The sequence below is a fragment of the Fusarium phalaenopsidis genome, assembly GCF_050370095.1.
Source record: "Fusarium phalaenopsidis strain FUZ10S chromosome Unknown contig_32302, whole genome shotgun sequence".
Classification (NCBI taxonomy): domain Eukaryota; kingdom Fungi; phylum Ascomycota; class Sordariomycetes; order Hypocreales; family Nectriaceae; genus Fusarium; species Fusarium phalaenopsidis.
In genome coordinates, this window is record NW_028145405.1 from 4,831,387 (window position 1) to 4,851,333 (window position 19,947).

General features: G+C 52.6%; 8 protein-coding genes across 8 annotated transcripts; 2 read left to right on the forward strand and 6 right to left on the reverse strand.

Moving 5' to 3' along the window:
* Positions 1–351: 351 nt before the first annotated feature.
* On the reverse strand, positions 352–1,065 carry LRP88_08842 (metal binding domain of Ada-domain-containing protein; the record flags this gene model as incomplete). Its single annotated transcript, XM_083245340.1, has 1 exon — positions 352–1,065. The coding sequence occupies one exon, from the start codon at positions 1,063–1,065 to the stop codon at positions 352–354; it is 714 nt and encodes a 237-aa protein (XP_083099834.1).
* Positions 1,066–1,849: 784 nt separating this feature from the next.
* LRP88_08843 (aldehyde dehydrogenase family protein) lies at positions 1,850–3,453 on the reverse strand (the record flags this gene model as incomplete). Its single annotated transcript, XM_083245341.1, has 3 exons — positions 1,850–2,866; positions 2,917–3,316; positions 3,389–3,453. The coding sequence occupies 3 exons, from the start codon at positions 3,451–3,453 to the stop codon at positions 1,850–1,852; spliced, it is 1,482 nt and encodes a 493-aa protein (XP_083099835.1).
* A 1,754-nt stretch (positions 3,454–5,207) lies between these two features.
* LRP88_08844 (uncharacterized protein) lies at positions 5,208–7,165 on the forward strand (the record flags this gene model as incomplete). The annotated part of the gene is made up of 6 exons (XM_083245342.1): positions 5,208–5,614; positions 5,668–6,260; positions 6,320–6,609; positions 6,682–6,747; positions 6,801–6,922; positions 6,979–7,165. 6 exons carry the CDS (start codon positions 5,208–5,210, stop codon positions 7,163–7,165), a joined length of 1,665 nt encoding a protein of 554 aa, XP_083099836.1.
* A 1,308-nt stretch (positions 7,166–8,473) lies between these two features.
* LRP88_08845 (uncharacterized protein) lies at positions 8,474–11,644 on the reverse strand (the record flags this gene model as incomplete). Its single annotated transcript, XM_083245343.1, has 2 exons — positions 8,474–11,422; positions 11,471–11,644. 2 exons carry the CDS (start codon positions 11,642–11,644, stop codon positions 8,474–8,476), a joined length of 3,123 nt encoding a protein of 1,040 aa, XP_083099837.1.
* A 75-nt stretch (positions 11,645–11,719) lies between these two features.
* Positions 11,720–12,109, reverse strand: LRP88_08846 (uncharacterized protein; the record flags this gene model as incomplete). Its single annotated transcript, XM_083245344.1, has 1 exon — positions 11,720–12,109. One exon carries the CDS (start codon positions 12,107–12,109, stop codon positions 11,720–11,722), a length of 390 nt encoding a protein of 129 aa, XP_083099838.1.
* A 1,963-nt stretch (positions 12,110–14,072) lies between these two features.
* On the reverse strand, positions 14,073–14,963 carry LRP88_08847 (Translin; the record flags this gene model as incomplete). The annotated part of the gene is made up of 2 exons (XM_083245345.1): positions 14,073–14,643; positions 14,770–14,963. 2 exons carry the CDS (start codon positions 14,961–14,963, stop codon positions 14,073–14,075), a joined length of 765 nt encoding a protein of 254 aa, XP_083099839.1.
* A 373-nt stretch (positions 14,964–15,336) lies between these two features.
* Positions 15,337–16,724, forward strand: LRP88_08848 (glycosylphosphatidylinositol-alpha 1,4 mannosyltransferase I; the record flags this gene model as incomplete). The annotated part of the gene is made up of 3 exons (XM_083245346.1): positions 15,337–16,043; positions 16,095–16,371; positions 16,434–16,724. 3 exons carry the CDS (start codon positions 15,337–15,339, stop codon positions 16,722–16,724), a joined length of 1,275 nt encoding a protein of 424 aa, XP_083099840.1.
* Positions 16,725–17,234: 510 nt separating this feature from the next.
* Positions 17,235–19,152, reverse strand: LRP88_08849 (uncharacterized protein; the record flags this gene model as incomplete). The annotated part of the gene is made up of 2 exons (XM_083245347.1): positions 17,235–17,494; positions 17,544–19,152. The coding sequence occupies 2 exons, from the start codon at positions 19,150–19,152 to the stop codon at positions 17,235–17,237; spliced, it is 1,869 nt and encodes a 622-aa protein (XP_083099841.1).
* Between the last annotated feature and the right edge of the window lie 795 nt (positions 19,153–19,947).

Here is a 19,947-nt window from a genome sequence, read left to right on the forward strand (position 1 = left end):
AGCCCGCTTGTTGTTGTCGGAACAGAAGGCTTCCGGTTTTTGGGGAGTTTCGATTAATGGTCGCTTAGCCTGAAGTAGTAGATCAAACAAGGGGCACGGAGCGCTGAGACATGGTCGAAACCCCCCCGGTTTGGGTCGCCAACGGCGATACGGGCGACTTGCCGTAATCCCAAGCGCTGCTATTTCAATAGCAGACTCTCATATGGGGGATATATGCGATTCGGGGTTATGAACGCTCAGAGCCAAGCCCATGCCAAGGTGCGCCATCAGTCAACAAAGTGGTGGATGTCGGCCCGCTTAACGAGCCAAGGCGGAAGGCGAGGTTCTTGAAGTTGTGACATGAAAGCTTGTTCACTCAGGCGGTTCGTTTCTTTCTTCAGGCCAGACCAATAAGTCGTCGATCGAGAAAGGACTGCCCCTGCTGGCGGCTGCTGGCGGCGTGTCTGTACTGGACAGCCCAGAACCGGCAACAGATCCGTCCCAAGATGAGAAATCAAAGTCGCATTCAAGGCTTCGCATGTCCAGGCTATCAAGCCAACTTATTTCTCCATCTGGTAATGACTCTTGGGCCTGCTGTCCCTGGCGTTGTACTCGCAGGTACTCTGTCGGCGTCACTCCGACACACTTCTTGAAGACTCGGTGAAAGTGCCACTTGGAGAGCCCGGTCTGTTTGGCCATCTGACTCAAGCTTAGCCTAGCCTCCATATCGTCCTTCTTTTCTGCACGCTGTTGCACAAAGTCGCGGATCTTTCGCACTGCCGCCTCCTCAGGCATGAGCCCCGCCACCTCTGGCTTACACCGTTTGCAAGCCCGGAAGCCAGCCTCCTGGGCGTCGAGCCCATTCGCAAAGAAGGATACGTTAGCGCGGCGAGCGAGGCGAGCTTTGCATATGGGACGACAGAATATCTTTGTCGTGCGTACAGCGTAGACGAAGAAGCCGTCAGCGTTGGCGTTGCGGGAGACGACGGCCTGCCAGCGAGACTCGTCGTCCTCAAAGAGAGAAATAATAGGTGAGAGGTTCTGTACCTCGGCCATATCAATAGCTTCGATGAATGAGAATATCATTTTGATTTAAGATGTTGGTTGCAAAAGATGAAGTCGAGTTGGTCGGGAGGCATCTCCAAGGTGATGACGGGGTGGAAAAGTGGGTCGTTGCTTCTAATATGACCAATGACGCGAAGCCTACCCTAAGTTTCATCGCCTCCTTGTGAATGTTGAATCGCGTGCAACTGAATAAAACTTAATATTTATATACGATGAAACTGTTGAATATTTTGATCAGTCTCCTGCATATAAGCACCATAGGCAGTGGGGGAGGGGCATGTGTAAGGACTTGCTGTGATCTAGTGCCACAGCCTCTTGAGCATCATCATCGTGTTTATTGAGTTGGGGAAACTTCAAAAAGAACTCCAGCCTAGAAACTCACCGGACGACCTATCATAGATAAATTATTGGTTTATCCTTCCAGGATGTTTTATCTTGGAAACTAAGGTGTTGCAGGGCCTGAGTGTTTCTTCAAGAGGGCATCTATCCCTGTACTGGGTAATCTAATCATTCACGAAACACTGTGCGCCTCGTCATCGCTCTTTTACTTAATCGCGTAATACCCAAGCTCCCTTGTTACCGAGAAGACTCTCATGGGTGACCATATGTTGCTCATAGCGTATAGAAAACAGCGCTGTAATATTGAAAAGGAGAACATCATAAAGATCATGAGCCCTTGCCAGGCGACATCGCTAGACAACTTCGTACAGAACAACACTCTGCGAAAAGACAAGTTTCACGAACAGGAATCAACTCAAAGTCTGACTTCGAATTTATTTCACTATTTTTTGGGTATCTACATCCCTCATGCCAGCCGAATAGCAACAGACTTGCTCTGTGTGTAGTTGGCGAGGGCAGCCTCTCCAAGTTCCCGGCCGATTCCGGATTCCTTGTAACCGCCAAAAGGAACAGCATGATGAAGAAGGTTATAACAGTTGACCCAAATTGTGCCGGCGTGAAGAGAGTTGGAGAATCGGATGGCGGTGCTGAGGCTCTGGGTGTGAACGGCGGCGGCGAGGCCGTATGGGGTATCGTGAGCGAGCTGCAGAGCCTCCTCTTCGTCCTTGAACTTTGCAATCGCGCAAACGGGTCCAAAGATTTCTTCTCTCATGATCTTCATGTCGGGTCGAACATCGGTGAAGATTGTTGGCTCGATAAAGTAGCCCTTGTCTCCGTGACGGCCGCCGCCCGTGAGAACCGTGGCGCCCTCTGCCTTGCCGAGGTCGATATAGCTCATGACACGCTCATATTGCAGACCGCTGACGAGGGGGCCTTGGAAAGTTTCCTCATGGAAGGGGTCTCCAACCTTGTTCTCTTCTGCCCGCTTCTTGAACGCCTCAATAAACTTGTCGTAAATACCGTCTTGCACCAGAATTCGGCTGCCGGCGCAGCAGATTTGGCCGTGGTTGAAATAGATTCCAAAGTTGACCCAGTCGACGGCCTCTTCGATGTTGGCATCGTTGAAGATGATATTGGGCGACTTGCCGCCCAGCTCAAGAGTCACCTTCTTCAGGTTGGAGTCGGCGGCCGCCTTCATGATCTGGCGACCGACCAGGGTTGAGCCGGTAAAGGCGACCTTATCGATATCCATGTGGGACGAAATGGCGGCGCCGGCAACTCTACCGAGACCGGTCACCAGGTTGAAAACACCTGGGGGGAAACCGGCTTCCTTGATGAATTCAGTAAAGACCAATCCGGACAAGGGGGTTTGCTCGGCTGTCTTCATCACGATGGTGTTGCCAGTTGCCAGGGCAGGACCAATCTTCCAGGACAGCATAAGAAGGGGAAAGTTCCAAGGAATAATCTGTCCACAAACGCCAATCTGCCAGCTTGTTAGTTACAGGACGACCATGCGCCAAGGTTGTGACCTACAGGCTCGGATCGTGTATAGTGAAACATATCAGGGGCAATGTCGATGGTTTTACCCTCGACCTTATCAGCCCAGCCGCCGTAGTATCGCAGGCAACCGACAACGGCGTCGACGTCACCGCGGGCGTTGTTGATCGACTTGCCATTATCAAGCGATTCAACAGCGGCGAGAAGCTCCTTGTTCTTCTCGGCCAGGTCGGCCAGCTTGTACAAAAGGTGGGCCCTCTCACCGGGCGTCGTGTCCTTCCATGTTGTTTCGAATGCCTTTCGAGCAGCCGCCACGGCGAGGTCGACATCCTTCTCGGTGCCTTCGTAGACGGAAGTGATGACTTGTTCGTTCGAGGGGTTGATAACTTCGAACTTCTTCTTGTCGACACTCTCGACCCATTCGCCATCGATGAACCTAGTATGGGTGAGTCGTTACTCTCCGAGGAAGGTTTCCTAGGAAATATCCATAGACTGGGAATAGACTGACAGGCCAATGGGTTGGTCGTATGGCCCGGTGACCGGGGTTTCAAGTTTGACAGTCAGAGGAGCCATTGTGATGGATTGGAGTAGAGTCGGGTATAATTGAATAGGTTTGACCCAAGTCTAAGTTGGTTGACATAAATCTTCTCAAAGACCCGCCAAGAAAGAACGAATGGGTCTCATTTATAGTTGAGTGAGCGTTCCCGCAACCCTCAATCTAGCCGCACCAACGGAACTTGACCGGCAGATACACGTAACACCCCGGCTCCTAATCGCATACTACCTACCAAAGTAGATGATGATATATGTCAGCACCAGTGAGAGCCTCACGAGTCTATCCACTCGAGCGGAATTCTATGTTGCAACAGAATGTCGAAGCCCGGGTCCGCAACACCGGGTCCGCAGCTCGGACCCGCGTCCGCAAGATCCACGCCGGATGGCTCATCGTATGTGTATGCCAAACTGCCATTGATCCGTTTCCCCAGGTTTCTGAGGGCCCCAGGCGAGTCTATTTGCGTTGGGGCCGCGTCTTGTTTCGCCTCCACGGACTCACCTTGATCAGCTGATGCCGCGAAACGGCTCTCCCCACTGGGGACTGCGGGTATCGCCTTAGATCGCGCACAATCCCTGTCCTTGTACAAAATCTACCGTATCTGACTTATCTGATGAGCAGGGTGGGTGGTTGAATCGGTAGCTGCCGTCTATCTGAGGGACATGCACTGATCGTTTTGAAGTGTTGATTGACGAGTCAAGTAACAAGGACGACTTACGCAACCGGCTGAATTAGTAATGCGTTGCATTCTAGGAAGACTAGGTATCCAGTAATCTTGGCTGTATTACCTATTGCTACCTTGCTTAGTGCCAAGGTCAAGATAGTGTGCCTATGTAGACTGGGACAAAGACAATACCACATTCTAAGGTGCTGCAGGAATACTATAGCAAAAGTTGCATTAGAGAATTTTAGAAGATTATCTGTTATGATGAATTCGGCGCTTTTGATTTGTTACTTATCTTATATGTCACAGCATTCTGAGGAGTTCGAGGGGCATTGTCTCGTTTATTCTTGACTCGCCTGCGGTCAACCTGATTGCAGTTAATGGAGAGTCCCCATGTAACGCGGAAGCAATAACTAAATATGGCTAGTGGTAGTCTACGTACAAAAACTTGAGACACTAGGACGGCTGCGCTCAGTTGAGTCAGTAAAGAGTATTCACTTTATAGCCTAATTATGAGCTAAATAAGAGATAATAATAAGAAATAATATCATAAATCTTTGAATATTTTATTTATTATACATAAAGGCCTTTTCTTTATATTAAAAACCTGAGATTATTGACTCAGTGTCTCATGTTTTTTTTTATGACTGCGTGCTAAGGCAAATACTCTACTCTGCCTTGCTTGCATGTGTCCATGCCTCACTCAGCCATGTCAGGTTGGCTGTGTTCATGCCAAGTGCAATCAGGCTCTCAGTCAACGCTCCTGAATGGTGCACATTCTACGGATATGCATGCCCTCCAAGCCTCATTTCGTGGGCCAATAAGCATCCATGAATGCCTTAATCGCGGTTCAATCATCCGCGACATGGTACCAGGGGTTCTGGTCAGGCACACTCCAGGGCTGAAACTCACCCTTGTTGGATCGAAGCACATTTGCATTACACTGTCCGCCTGTTTTCTGCAGACTCAGCCCTCTTCTTGCTTCAACCCATAATCCCTCTTCGAGTTTCACACAACTCCATCCGGGCACCATCGACCACTACTCCTCCGTCACCTTGAAACGACCCTTTGTTTGCCGCGGAACCTCAACACTGTGCTCACACCGCCGCCATGGAGGCCATAGGCGTTGGCGCCAATGTCCTGGCCTTCGTCGTATTGGGCATCAAGTCGGCAAAGCTGACCCACGACACACTCTCTGCGATCAGTGATGGCCCAGCCCGTGTACGGAACCTGGCAGCCGGTTTACTACAGCTGCATTGGATCCTTGAGCAGTTGCTCCAGTGCCGCGCTGCTGCAACCGACACGGCTCTGCATGGTCAGGCTCGCCAGTGTTGTGAGACTCTTGGCAAGTTGGCAACGACTATCGAGCGACTCCAGGTCTCTCCCGGGGAGAGAGCCACTGGAAGGTTCTGGAAGCGTTTGAAAGCCGCTATTAGCGAAAGCGACCTGCAAAAGCTTGGTCACTGGGTAGCACATCAAACCAGTATGCTCAGCCTCAGGCTGAATGTGCTGTCCAGGTAATCACCTTTGGCTAACAGCATGCCACATTGACTGACATGGGCGTTATAAGCAATGCAATTTATGCAACGAGAGACGGGAACGAGAAGATCCAACAACAAATCCATTCATTCGGCGCCTCAATGCAGACCCAGTTCGTGACGCAGACAGCAACCATCCAAGGCGCTGCTCAGAGCATCATGAGTAGCCACAACGATGGAAGAAGTGCTTTAGAGGCAGGCTTGTCATCCATTCAGGAGACCATCGAGGCTACTCATTCTATCTCATCCGAGGATACTCGGGCCATGTTCGAGCTACTCAAAGAGATCAAAGACCGTATCGCTCCTGGGCCCGAGGGTGATGTGGCGATGATTGATGCGAGAAGCGATGATGAACAAGCTACGGATAGAGCCACTAAAGTTTTGAATGACGAAATGATGGAAAGAATCAATAGTCTTTGTGGCTTGATTGACGAGAAACGGGATGCCGTCGATGTGTACGCGGAAGATGACGACCAGGTCGAGTCTGTAATCGAAGACTTGCAGGAGCTCGTAAAGAACATTCGAAGGCAGAAGCTCCCTGTCTGGGATCCAAAGTCATTTGAGAGTGGTTTGCGGCGATTTGGTCGGTCATTTGGATCAAAAGTCTTGTCCATCAACTCAGGAAGTATGTTTTCTCGGGTGACTGGGATATGTTTGCCAGGGTGATTTTCTTACTAGTTACAGTTGGAGCCTCTCGAAGGCCTGTTACCCAAGTGCTGGAGCAGACACACAGCTTTAGCGAAGCAGTCGTCGGAGCAGGAAAGTTCAGTCTCAGAGTCCAAAAACGAAAGCGCGCAATAGCCACAGAGGACCAGGATAATGACGACACAAGATCAGGAAAACGATGCCATACCGACTGGATGATGGCACTGGCCTTTGTACCCAGCCAGGGGCAAGATCGCCAGATGCTATTGGCGTCAATAACACAACAAGAGCTTTTCACAGGCAACGTGTCATCCATCTCACAATTGCGGGTGAGTCGAGTCTTGCCTGCAGGGTCGCCGGTATTCGAATTGGTAAGAGTAGGTGACCTTCAAGGGTTTAAGGAGATGCTCCAGAACCGCGAGGCTTTTCTCCACGACCATGACGAGTATGGAGCCTCACTACTTTTTGTAAGTCCCAGATATGAGATCTCGCCATCCCAAGCTAATCCAGCGCGATTCAGTATTCGGTGAAACAGCCAGAAATGTGCAAGTTCTTGATCGACAGTGGACTTGATATTCATCATGTCGCGGATGACCGTGGATGTAATGATTGGGAAGACGACGTCGATTTGGCTATCATGGTGTGGGTTCACTGTTCTCTACAGTCGAGGCAACCAGCTGATGCTGATATGATGCTAGGCAGGTGCTGCAGCTGGTGTCTTCCAACGATCAGCTAGGGAAACCCGAAGAGGCCCAACGATCCAAAGGATGCCGCGAACTCCTACTACGCGCAGGTGCTGACCCAACCTTCAGCCTCGGTCAGAACAGCTTTCTGGAACGTGTGAGCACGGTGGGGACACCTGTAAGACGCCAGGTTTATGCTTGACATACCTACATTGAGGGCCCAAGTTAATATTGGCTTAGGAGGCGATCAAATTCATCTGGAACCCAGAATTTGTCGCCCCGTATGCTGACTTCAAGACGTATCGCAGCAGGTCAGGAATGTCCCCGCTCCTTCTGAAATGTGGAAGTGGTCTCAATGGCTACACCAAAGAGGATTTTCACCAGCTCCTTCAACTCGGCGCTAACATCCAGGATCGAGATGAGAAAGGGAGGACCTGTCTCCACATATGCATTGGCAAAGCTGTGTGGTCCAGGGCACAAAACTTATACTTGCATGAGTTTGAAGCCATTGGGTATCTCATACAAAAAGGTGCAGATCCACGAGCTGTTGATAAGCACGGAAGGTCTGTCTCGGACATTGCCTACACTACGCGTGGAGGTATGGAGGCACGTACTAGTTACCCCGGAGATCTCTGGGACGCAGTTTTACACAGCTGCGGCTACGATATTTCTCAATTTCGTTCAGGCTATCGACGGAGAGCGACATACACGACGTCAGACCACGCTGATATCACTGGGTTGCGATACGATCGCCACGACTTTGAGGAGTTATGGAAAGGGAGAGAGACAGAATGTCCATATTGGGATGATCAACTCTGGCCGCCTTTGGAACCTGGGGAGGGAGACAGCGATGACGAATCTCAAGACCACGAGTGCACATGCCGGGAGTGTTTGAAATACTACCTGGGTGTGGACTACGAGGAGTTCGAATCAGGTTCAGAACTCGACACAGAAGGAGACGAAGAGCAAACAAGCTCTGATGATGGGAGTGTTAGAGGCTGCCCGCACCACTTCCATGTGGATCAAGATGAGGAACAATCGGAGTCGGACATGGGAGAAGCAATGAGCACGGGGGATGTGCAAAGCTACTGGGAAGAGACAGATACTTTGCCTGGCTTTGGGGAGCTGATGCAAGGCATGCCGAGTGAGAACTGGCAGGACTCCCCTGACCTTGGACACTCGATTGACGGCACACCTCGGTCACTCAGTATGGATCTTGAGAATCCATGGCTTTAAAGGGTCTCGGGTCGATCAAAAAGAGAGTAACCGTTGTTCCGTACAATCCTAACTTACAGCGGCCACTGTGGACACGCAGCCGATAGCTAAGGTATCTATACCCTTGGTACTGATCGCCTTGAAGCTCCAAAAAGTTTCAACCTTATTCCGTCCCTTGTCCACCATGCCTCATCCTCCATGCTTCATCCTTCAACTCCAACCTTGACCCTGTTCCGATTCCACTTTGATATTACCACCTCACTCCATGTAGAAGACAAAAAACTCATGCTGCGCTTCACTTGGAAGCGTGTCGCTTGCTAGACCCAGCACGGACGGGGGAGCCTCGGCTCACGTTGCTAGACCCCGGGTTGGACGAGCCTCTGGGAGCCGGCGAGGGACTGGGAGGTGTCGCACGAGGGGGACAACCAAACATGCTAAACCAGTTATCTTCCGCCTCCGAGTCTGGAGCCTCAGGAGTGGTGGGGCGTTCTGGGATAGGCTGAGCAGCCGGCGCAGGGGTCGTGGCCTGTGGAGCCTCTTCAGTGTTGTTCGTTCCATTGAGCTGGCTCATCTGGCTGCCTGGAAGAATTCGAGGCTGCTTAAAGGGAGAGAAATGCACATCTTCGGCTGCTGCAGCCGAGCGGCCGGCGTTGGAGGCCAGTCGGGCTTTGTTGACTCTCGCCATTGCGGCGATCGACTCCTCAGCTGTCCCTGGCTGGCACTCAAAGCGAGCTCCCGAGTGGGGGTAGATTCGAGTAGTGTAGCCGTGAGTAGAGGAACTTTGAGCAGTGTGATCGTGAGCAGAACGACCCTGGGTAGAGTTGGCCTGAGTAGAATAGCCCTGAGAAGAATGGCCCTGAGTAGCATGACCCTGAGTATGATAACCTTGGGTAAAGTGGCCCTGAGTAGTGTACCCCTGAGGAGAGTCAGCTCGGTCAGAACGACCTTGAGTAGACTGGTTGCGAGGAGAGTGACCACGGGCGTCTCTGGTAGCACTGAGAGGCTGCTCCTGGGCAGGCGAGAGATCAACCAAACCATAAGCTCGCACAAACGCTTTGTGAGGAGTGTAGCCCACAGGAGGGGGGCTTACGATGACGGGAGAACTGAGGGTGGTGACGACTCGAGGTCTCAGCTGAACCGGCCCGGCTGGGTGAGCGGGTCGCAACATGGCGAGGCTCGTGATGGGCGACTCGACGCTCTGGTCTCGATCCCACTGAGGACTATCATCAGTATACCAAGAGCCTCCAGGTGTCTCATTGGTAGCAGAAGGGGTGTAGTTTGACCCAAGAGGAGACGTGGACATCCGAGGACGCTTCTGAGCAGGTTCCCATGAAGTAGCGGGGGGAGAACTTCCCGGGTCAGATGCAAGAGAGCGTCGACCAGAAGACGACGGGGCGGGTCGCTTGTTTGTAGACTGTTCATGGGCCGAAGAGGAAGAGGGACCCTGCGAGTAGCCAAGAGAGCTTCGGGTCGGGTTCTGGGGAGTAACGGCTGGCTGAGATATCACAATCTCGTCATCACTCTGAGAGGGAGAAGAGTTGATGTAGGAGATGTCAGAAGTAGGCTCAGACTGCCCTGGATTGCCACCATTGCCTTGAGAGCCCGGAGACCGGTTGTCTTGGTGAGAGTCGGGAGAATGGTTGTCCTGACGAGAGCTCGCAGGCTGGTTGTCGCGATGAGAATCTGAGGACTGGTTACTGTGACGAGAGCCCGATGAGTCACCGCTGGGACCAGAACCTGAAGATGGCTCGTACGACTGATCAGAGGAGTTTTGAGCAGAATTATGAGGAGTCTCCGGATACTCAAACGGAACTAGGTCAACATCATTTTCAGAACCGGGCGACTGATCGTTTTGAAGGAGCTCCTCATGCTCAGCCTGAGCTGGGGCGACATGACCCTCTTGAGGACCGGGTGGCTGATCGTTGTGGTGAGGAATATCCAGCTGCTCAACCTGGGCTGAATCGACACGAGTCTCTGCATGTTCAAACTGAACCAAGTCGGCAAGATTCGCTTGAACACCAGGCGACTGACCATCGTGGTGGCGAGACTCAACGCGCTCAGTCTGAACCAAGTTGGCGTGATCCTCTTGAAGACCGACTGACTGATCGTTGTGGTGAGCGGCCCTCGCATCTTCGGACTGAGCTGAAGCGACATGAGTGTCCACATGTTCAAACTGGGCTATGTCGACACGAGTGTTCGCATGTTCAAGCTGAACGGATTCGGCATGACCCGCTTCAACAACGGGCCACTGAACACCGTGTTGGGAAGACTCGACATGCTCAGGCTGAGCTGGCTCGACATGCTCTGATTGAGCGCCCAGGGGCTGATCGTTGTGGTGAGCGGGCTCCACGCCCTCCATCAGGTCAACACTCGGGAGGTGAGCGGTAGCTTGCTCGGCGGGTTCCTCGGGAGGATCATAGACTTGCCGAGGGTGAGGGGTCGCGATAGGGCGCGGAAGACTGCCGCGGAAGGTCTCGGGCGTCATGTTGTAGATCCACCCGGTGAGCAGACGGGCAATGTCATCGCTGTTGGTCTCGAGGAACATGAGGTGCCCGTTGCCAAAGATCTGGTGCTCGTCCAGCTTGATCCACTGGACGGGAACTCCGGCCTGGACCATGAATGACACGGTCATCCAGTCATACATGATGTGGGAGCTCGCGTGAGCCGTGACGACGGCTTGAGGAACCTTTTTGAGGTTGTAGAGCTCGCGATATCGAGTGCGGTTTGACATTTCGTGTTTACCGCTCTCATGATTATAGATGACTTCGTCTTCGTGGAGATTGCGCTGCAGGTAGCAAATGCCTTTTAAGTCGGGTCTCAGTCGCTCTTCAATGTCAAGGGGCAGCTCTTGATAAGGAGACGAGACGCCCCCATGGAAGTTAGCTGGGGGATCAAAGGTGAGGGGAATGTCAGTCAGGCCGTAGATCCGAACTCCCTCGACCCGGCGTACGTTCTGAGTGAAGATGCGGTGGCCGCTTGCTGCCGTGCGGGTCGTTGTGCCGAAAGGAGGGCCCACGGGCTCAATGGCGATAACCCCGGCTACGAGATCAGGCTCGACGTCGGTGGCCAGCCATGCCATCATGCCTCCGGTGCCCTCGCCGAGGAGAAACGCCTTTCCGGTGTGTTTGAGGAGTTCCTGGAGGGCATTTTGGCCCAAACACTGGCGCTCAACCTTTCTCAGGCAGAGCGTAGTCAGACCAGCGCAGTAGTTGGCAAAATAGGGGTCATCATGGCGAAGACCAGACTGTGAATAGTTAATATCATCCTCTCTTTTAGGATAGTATCTACTTACCCCTGGCCACTTATCGTGGAACTTTGCCGACGGATATTTGATTCTGGGATTTGTCGCAGTCACCTTTTCGGGAGCCGTGAGCTCACTCTCGACAGTCTGAACCAACATAGAGTGATGCTGGAGCGAATCGCAGTGCGAGCTCGTGAGGAAGTTGGATCTTCCACTAGGAGGCATGTCCACAATGTAGACCGTGAAGCCTTGCCGGAGAAAGAACGAGGCCCATCCAGGTTGGCCATCTGGCTTGGTTGTCTAGACCTGGCCGGTGTGGTAGTCTCCATGGATGAGGACAATGGGAAAAGGGTGAATAGTCTCTGGTGGGGTGAGGCGCTCGACATACATCTGGCCGACTATGCTGGAAGCCGTCGCCAAGGATCCGCCCAACCGCCAGTCCACATTGACATGGAAGGTTGTGCGAACGCACGTGGCCTCAGGTCGAATAGGCTCTCTCGCTAGAGGGTTGGTGACGACAGGTTGGTCATTGCTGGTCTCTGGATAGGGAACGGGGGGATCCTCGCCAGGGATGGCATCCTCGACCTTGGCGGCATCGTCAGAGGTGGACATGGCTGGGTCTAGATCGGGGCCCATGAAGGGATCCCCAAGGAGATCTGCAGGTCTGTGTCGGAAGACTAGATCAGACATGATGCTCGACGCGTTTTTCACAGGCGCTCAAGTGCCTAGATCGGAAGCCAAGGCGTCAGATAGGTCTGCCAGGGTATTTTTCTGCTGTTTGAGACGCGTAAGTATGATGATTTGAAGGAGAAGCGAGGTGAGGAGGTGAGGGGTGTCGAGAAGAGGGGAGAGACAGGCAGCAGTAGAAATACTAGGAGAGTCCACGCGACTTACCGAACGGCTGTAGATGCTTGTGATATCAGGAAGATAGTGATTCTCCGGTGATCGAGAGAGGAACTTGGCAGTGGAAGAAGTGTATGCCTCGACGCGTCGAACACGCGGAGAGACGAAGTGCGTTGCCGCGTCGCGATGCAAAGAGAGATGAGAAGGTAAGAGGAAAAGGATAGAAGGGAAAAATAAAATCAAAGGGAATAGTGCGAAGCCCTATATTTTTTTAAACCCTAATCCTCGGTTGTTTGCGGCTTGTCGCAGTTCGTCGAGCGTCGAGTGTAGACCAGCCGGCAGGGCAGTGTTTGCTGTCGGGAAGAAGAAGGGGGGCGTGTTTGCCTGAGGATGATGGGGGGGCGTAATGCTGGTCCCAGCTGCAGATGATTCGAGATGAACACCACGCAGATAATATTTCCTACCCTACGATGCGTCAGATGGATGGATATTCATTCAGCGAGCTTCTGTGCTTTGCTTGAAAAGATACGAGAGATGGCATGGGAGTTGACGACCAAGCAGGCGGATGACAGAAGCGAGTTTCACCAGATGTTGCATATTTTGACTGCTCATACGCGCTGAAAGAACTGTCAAGCGCATGATGCTGGGCGTTGGACGCTGTCCGTCATCCCATGACCTTGTTGATATGATCTGTCAGGATGGCTAACAAAAAGCATGCATGGTGATGCCTCCCAGCCAGCCGATAGATCACCTCGGAAGAAGAGAATGCACCCACCCATCCAAAGTATTTTATTTATTCTGCTACGCAAAATTAAATTCATGGAGGCAAAGGGAAACTAGAAAAAATAGGATTATTTTGATGCGCCGTGATGTTCACCACCCCCTTTCCCCATCTCTATGTTCACCAGCATTAGCCCGATAACGACCCCATGACATCTCTCGATGCGTCTTCCTACTCCACGTCACTCATAGAGGCATTCTCACCGTTGGATGCCGCTGAGGCTGGGTTAGAATCCTGTTGAGGTGCGTCATCCGGAGATGGTTCTCCTCGGGCAGCCTTTCGTCGCCTCCACATCTCATACATCTTCTCAAACGCTGCATCCACAGCTTTGGTCAGAAGACGATCAAAAACAATTTCTGAGAGATGACCGACGGCCATTTTCAGTAGACCGCTAAGCAAGCAGGGAATGGAGCACATGGGGGAGATTGTGCCTTGGTGGCGTGGCAGAGCGACAACTCGTTGATTCTCTCGGGTAGCGAATTGGCGCGGGGGACTCACAAGAAGTTTATGCGAGTTTCTTCTGATCGATATTATTATATCGAACGGTTCTGCGTGGTGGGAAATGTTGTGTGCTGCCAGTGAAGAAGCTTGATTGATTTGAATCTGGGTTCCATATCGACAAGCAAGCCTATTTATCCTCAAGGGACTCGAATTTTCACACGAGAAATGACGAACGTCGGAGCCTCAAACCTGAACACGCGTCTAGTTCGTCTCTGTATTCGTTGTGCTAAGTATGGGACCTCTATGTTCCTCTGTCTATACCAAGATTCATGGGCGCACAGCTTGCATTCGTTGCTTGTACAATAACAGCATTATATCTTGGCTTTGTTGCCTTTAAAATGCCTCGCGAGGCATACTCTGGTGCCTTTGTAGCTTCCTACAATGATACTTGGTCAACTCATTCGAGACCAGCCCCTGACAGGGCGTACATGTCCTCTCCGACCATCCACGGAACAACCCTGCCCATACAGCAACTTAGAACTCGGCCGTAGACTCCAAACTCATCACTCGTGCATAAGATCCATTGTCTCAAGGCGAAGAAGGCTCTGGGGCATCATCCTTCATGTCCGGAACCCAACCCTTGGGTCTCTCACTGCCTCGCACCACGAGCCCGTACCCCAGCTTCTCAACCTTTTTGACGCTCTGTCGCATGGCGCCCATCTTTCCTCGCCAGTCCTTGGTCGGAACGTCTGGTAGAATCTCGAAAGCGCATCCGAGCTCTTGGATGTCACCCATAATGTTGCGGTCCTCAACACCAGCCAGCTCACCAGTCTGCGCCGTGGTCACGGTAGCAAAACGCATCAACTCGCCAAAGAGGTCAAAAACACCATACATGTAGTCATTTGGCGTCAGCGAAATGTCAGCCGGCATGGCCTTTTGCGTCTCCTCGGGCGTGATGAGCTTCTGGTGGCGGAGGTAGTGCGCGAACGAGAGGGCCTCGACAAACTCTTCCAGGCAGCGCAGCGGCGACGTGTAGCGGTAGCGGTTGACGTTCTGCAGGTCAGGGGCGATACCTTCCAGGAGCTTGGCGATCTCGGCGAGGCGGGTGTCCATGTCTTGCTGGATGTTGGGGGGAAAATCCTTGTTGAGCTGCTTGACTCTATTGAGATGTGAGCTGTCATGCTTGAGATGGTTGGAGGCTGTCTGACCTCTGCAGGGCAAAGATACTAGGTCCATTAGCATTTGATTCTAATTACTTCAAGTGAATGAGAGGGTAAAAACTCACATCTTCTTGCTCTGGGCTGTCACATCTCGCGAAGCCTTCACAATCCTCTCCCGTCGATCATGGTGTTCATCGAGCTCATCGCGAAAGCCCTCAAACATATCATGGAACCTCCCTCTCGGCTGCTGTTGCTTGTACCCCCCGGGACCCTTGACACGAGCGTTGCCGTCGCGATCTCTCTTAACGCCGCTCGACATCTTTTTTTTCGTGATGGTGGTAGTGGTGACGATGATGCTGGAGGTTGGTTTGGATCAAGTGCGGGCCTCTGATTTGCTGATGTGGGTTTGGGGTTTGGCAGGGATAGCTTACCTACCGCTGATGAAATTGTTAGCTCCCGCTTCCGCGTCTCGATTTGGAACCTCATTCATCACGTCCAAAGCCACCATCAACAATAGGACCACAATCCCCGACCCGGACATACATCCCGAGCTTCAAATCACTTCAAATCTGTACAATAAGAGTCTCTCCTCCCTCGCAATGATCCTAGCATAGCGCAATTACACGTCCTGACCCCCCAATTGCTCCAACACCTCATCGCCAACTGGCCTCATCTCACTCACATCTTCAAAAATGCCCTCCATAACGCCCCTCCTCCGCACAACCCCCCTCTTCTTCATTGCCCTCCTTCTCCGCCTCATCCTTCTCTTCTACGGCCTCTACCAGGACGCCCACTCAGCTCTCAAGTACACAGACATCGACTACCTAGTCTTCACCGACGCCTCACGCTTTCTTGCCTCAGGCTCAAGTCCCTATGACCGCGACACCTACCGCTACACGCCCCTACTAGCCTGGCTTCTCCTCCCGACTGTCCGCTTCTCTGCTTTTGGCAAGCTGGTCTTTGCTGCGGCGGATCTACTGGCAGGATGGCTCATGCTGCGCGTTCTTAGGCGGAGGGGCATGGATGAGGCCACGGCCGGAGGGTTTGCCGCGTTGTGGCTCTGGAACCCCATGGTGGCTACTATCAGCACGAGAGGGAGCTCGGAAGGCTTGCTGGGGGTTCTAACCATGGGTCTTCTATGGGCTGTTGAGCGTAAGAGGGTCAGCCTTGCTGCTGTCATTTTGGGGCTTGCCGTCCACTTCAAGATTTATCCCTTCATCTACGCACCGGCTATCATCTGGTGGATGGACGACGAGCGCCTGGGAAAGCCCACAAAGGCTACCTCTCAACCATCATCTCTGATCGGCAGTCTCACCAAGTTCTGCTCGCCAGAACGTGTCAAGCTTGCCCTCATCAGTTTTGCCACCTTCATGGGCTTCAACCTCCTCATGTACTCCATGTAAGTCCCCAACTTGAGATGCCCTCCTTCAAGCCAACTCACTCTTTCTAGCTACGGTACACCATTCCTTGTTCATACATACTTCCATCATGTCTCCCGGATTGATCACCGTCACAACTTTTCCCCCTACAACGTTCTCCTCTACCTTACTTCCGCAACACCCGCCGATGCCACGCCCTCTATCCGCATTGAGTCTCTCGCCTTCCTCCCTCAGCTTCTCCTCTCTTGTATCCTCATCCCTCTTGCCCTTGCTAAGCGTGATCTGGCAACGTCAATGATGGCTCAGACATTCGCTTTCGTAACCTTTAACAAGGTCTGCACATCTCAGGTAAGCAATCCCCTTTCTCAACCTCTAAATCCACGCCGTATACTAACAATTGATCTATCTAGTACTTCCTCTGGTACATGGTCTTCCTACCGCTCTACCTCCCCAACTCTTCCTTCCTACGAAACCCCAAGCTCGGCATCTCGGCTCTCCTCCTCTGGATCGTATCCCAGGCTGCATGGCTGCAGAACGGCTATCAGCTCGAATTCCTAGGCGTCAGCACCTTCTTCCCGGGCCTGTGGTTGTCCTCTCTTGGGTTCTTCCTTGTCAACTGCTGGATCTTGGGTATCATCATCAGCGATGGGGCCGATGTACCCCAGTCAGCTGCTTCTTCCGTCAAGGCTCATCTTGAATAGGAGCAATGTTACATGCACGTTGAAAGCGCTCTCATACGAGACTTGGCATATTTAAAATCCACACAAAGTACATTTTTAAACAATCTCATTCATCGATTATAGTGCCAAATCGCAAAATCGTAGAGGGTATACAGGCGAGTGCCCATGGGCTGGTTACCTTGCGTTACTCTCTGCCCGTCTTCGTAGTCCAGTTCTTCAGCAAATTCCACCCAAGCAAGTCGTTCTCAGATTCCATGTCGACAAATCGAATTCCAGATGATTATCTTTGCGCCCCCAAACTCCCTGCAGTCCAGTCCGGTCCAGTCCAGTTCCGTCCTACCCCTGGGTATGTAGTTCACATTACGAGCTTCATTCCACCTGATTCCAAGAAACGCCTTCTGCAAAACGAAAAAGAAAGAAAAAAGCATGTCGAAAATGCTGGACAAAATTTTGAGTAGATCGTGTTCGGTTTTCGTGATCGCTCCTATAGTTGCACGTGCGTGCTCGTAGCGAGGCTCATGGCCTGGGAGGTTATTGGATGGTGATTCCCGTTGCGAGGGATCGGTAGTTGGACAGCTTTAACGACGTGATCTTGGTCTTTGGTGGCTCGGGTGTTATCACCATTCTGCCATCCTTGTTGTAGACGATGTTGCCGAATGATTCGCTCAGCTCAGCGAAAACGGCCTCTGGGCGAACACGTCCCATTTCGGCCAATATCCTATCGCTCCAGACGCCGGAACAGACTCCGTTGCGCATCAGAAAGAAGGGGTTGAGAGGAGGTAGGACAGAGTCTATATTCAGGTTAGAGAAACCCATCCCACAGTAACAGAGACAACTTACCCAAATCAACGAATCGGATCCTCAAGAACACAACTTGCTTAAACTTTTCAAGAGATCGAATCGCTGACACCACCAACTTATCGAAGGCATCAATGAAACCCATGTCCTGAATTCCAGACCCCGACTCATGAAAGCTAGTCATGTGCCGGCAGCAGTTCTTGACCGTCAGGTCGATCGACTTCAGTCTCGACGTTCGAGGGTCTGTCGATCGCATCGCCATCTCGAAGAAGTGGTGGCACACACGGCCAGTGTATGCAAAGTGCTCCAACGAGGGCAGCACCTCAGCCATTCTAAGGCAGATATGCGTCTTTTGCACCACCTTGGAGTAAAAGACTGGCATGACTCCCTCGCGACGGTAGTCGCTCTCGAGGCAGAGGTTGAGGTTGGTGATGTGGCGAGGCATGTAAGGGAGGAACTCGGACATGGTGATGTAGCTCTTGGACTTTGGTTTACTATACGAGCCCTGCCACTCGACCAGACTTGGCAGCGCATTTAGCACAGTCGCGAAATCTCGGTCATCACGCATAAGGTTCCATTGGCCCCTGGTCACCAGAGTCTGCACTGATTCAAGAACAGTAAGATCCTTGTGGATAGCCGGGTCAATCCTCTGCTCTGGGAAGTGAAGGACTCTAGGAGCCTTGCGACGCTCGCCTCCCTCCAGCGTCAAGACTCTGGCCTGAGGCAATGTCTGAGCAACAAACTGGAATACCTGTTCCAGGGTGCAATTGTTGCCAGGCAGTGTGTAAGTTGCGTTCGTCAGGCCTTCCATCGTCACGGTGGGCAGTGTCAGAGTGTTAGACAACGCAACCGGGCCGTAGGTGGGCTGAAAGACGGGGAACCAAATCTCGATGTGCTTGACATATGCTTGAAGGTGGTCGTTCAAAGCAAGGTGGAGCATGGCATCCTCGAGGCAATCAACCGTCGCCTTCAGCTTGACGTGACGATAGAGTCGCTGCTGAACGAGGATCCGCCAGATGTCGCTAACAAGTGCCAGCTCAGTCAGCTCCCTTCTCCGCGAATGCCTCAGCGCAGTTCCCCAGCTCTTTGTAATGCTAGATACGGCCATCGAACTCCGTGAGGTTGCCGAGACCCGATAGCCGAACAGGTGATCCAGAATCGCCTCATGGACCTCGATGGGTAGTTGGTTGAAGTCGGTAACGGGGCGAGGGAGGAAAATAGGCTCGTCATCGAGGGCGACCGGAGAGCCAGTGGCAGGCTGGTCGTCGTCGCCATATCTCGAGCCGATGAAGCAGCAAGGCTTGGAGTGTCGACGGTCGGGATGAGGAAATGGAGTGCTACTCGGTCTCGTCGGAGGGACAAAGTCGGAACCCTTGGCTTGGTCATGAGCCGGGCTGGAGGAGCCAGGCGAAACAGGGTTGGAAGTAGTGTTGAGGAGGCCCGTCATCATGGACGAGGCCATGATCGAGGCAAACTCGGCGTCCGAGTCTGGTTCGTCATGGGGATCGTCGATGCGGTCATTCCGCCTTGTTGAATAGCCATCTCGGATCGGTAGGAGGGCGGAGGGAGTAATGCAGGCTGGACAGGGCGAATGAGGGTCGCTATGGCCGTCATCGGCGGTATCCATGGGGTCGCCGATGGAGTCTCCCATATCGCTATCGGGTCGCGGATCAAGGTTCTCGATAAGATGGCTACAAGGCCGGCTCGTGGAGCATCGCAGAGAGGATCGACGTGAACCGCAGCGGCAGGATATGGCGAGTGCAGCGGGAAAAGAGGAGTTGACGAGTCAGAGTAAATGAGGAGAGAGAAAGCCGATGCCCAAGGCTCAAGGGTTGAAAATGAAGTCGGTTCACAGGACACAGACGAGAGACACCGAGGGGAGGGAGAACAGGTGACTTTGGGGAATTGCCAGGGAGGGGAAATCGCAATAAAAAAAACAGGACCCGAGCCCAGGGGCGAGATTTGGGAAACGAAGCCGCAAATGAAGGCCGAACGAGAGGTCGATTCTTGGACACTAATGGTAAGCGGGAGTAAAGAAAAAAAAAACAAGAGGGAGGGAATGAGAGTCAGAATGAGTGAGAGAAAGGAGCGCGGAGGCAAGGACGGAAAGACACTGACTGAGGTCGAGTAATGTGTATGTACTGCGTACCTTAGTAGTGGGAGGCGTTAATTAGCAGCAGATGCCCCCTCTTTGATTCATCCAGTTCTTGGTCAACAGCCGACGGGTTTCTCCTAGACGCCCACGCCCAGACAAGCCGGAAGGGAAGGGAAGGATGGGGGAGGGGTTTCCCACCAGGTCACAGTCGGCGGCTTGCTTGCACTGCCCGGTAGTATGATGCACTCGGGATGTGATATGCGTGGCAGAGCGAGTGAGCCTTGCTGATGGCCGGGCTGCTGCTGCTGCAGGCGCGAGTGCTTGCTGCGCTGTGCTGTGCGTCCTTGACTG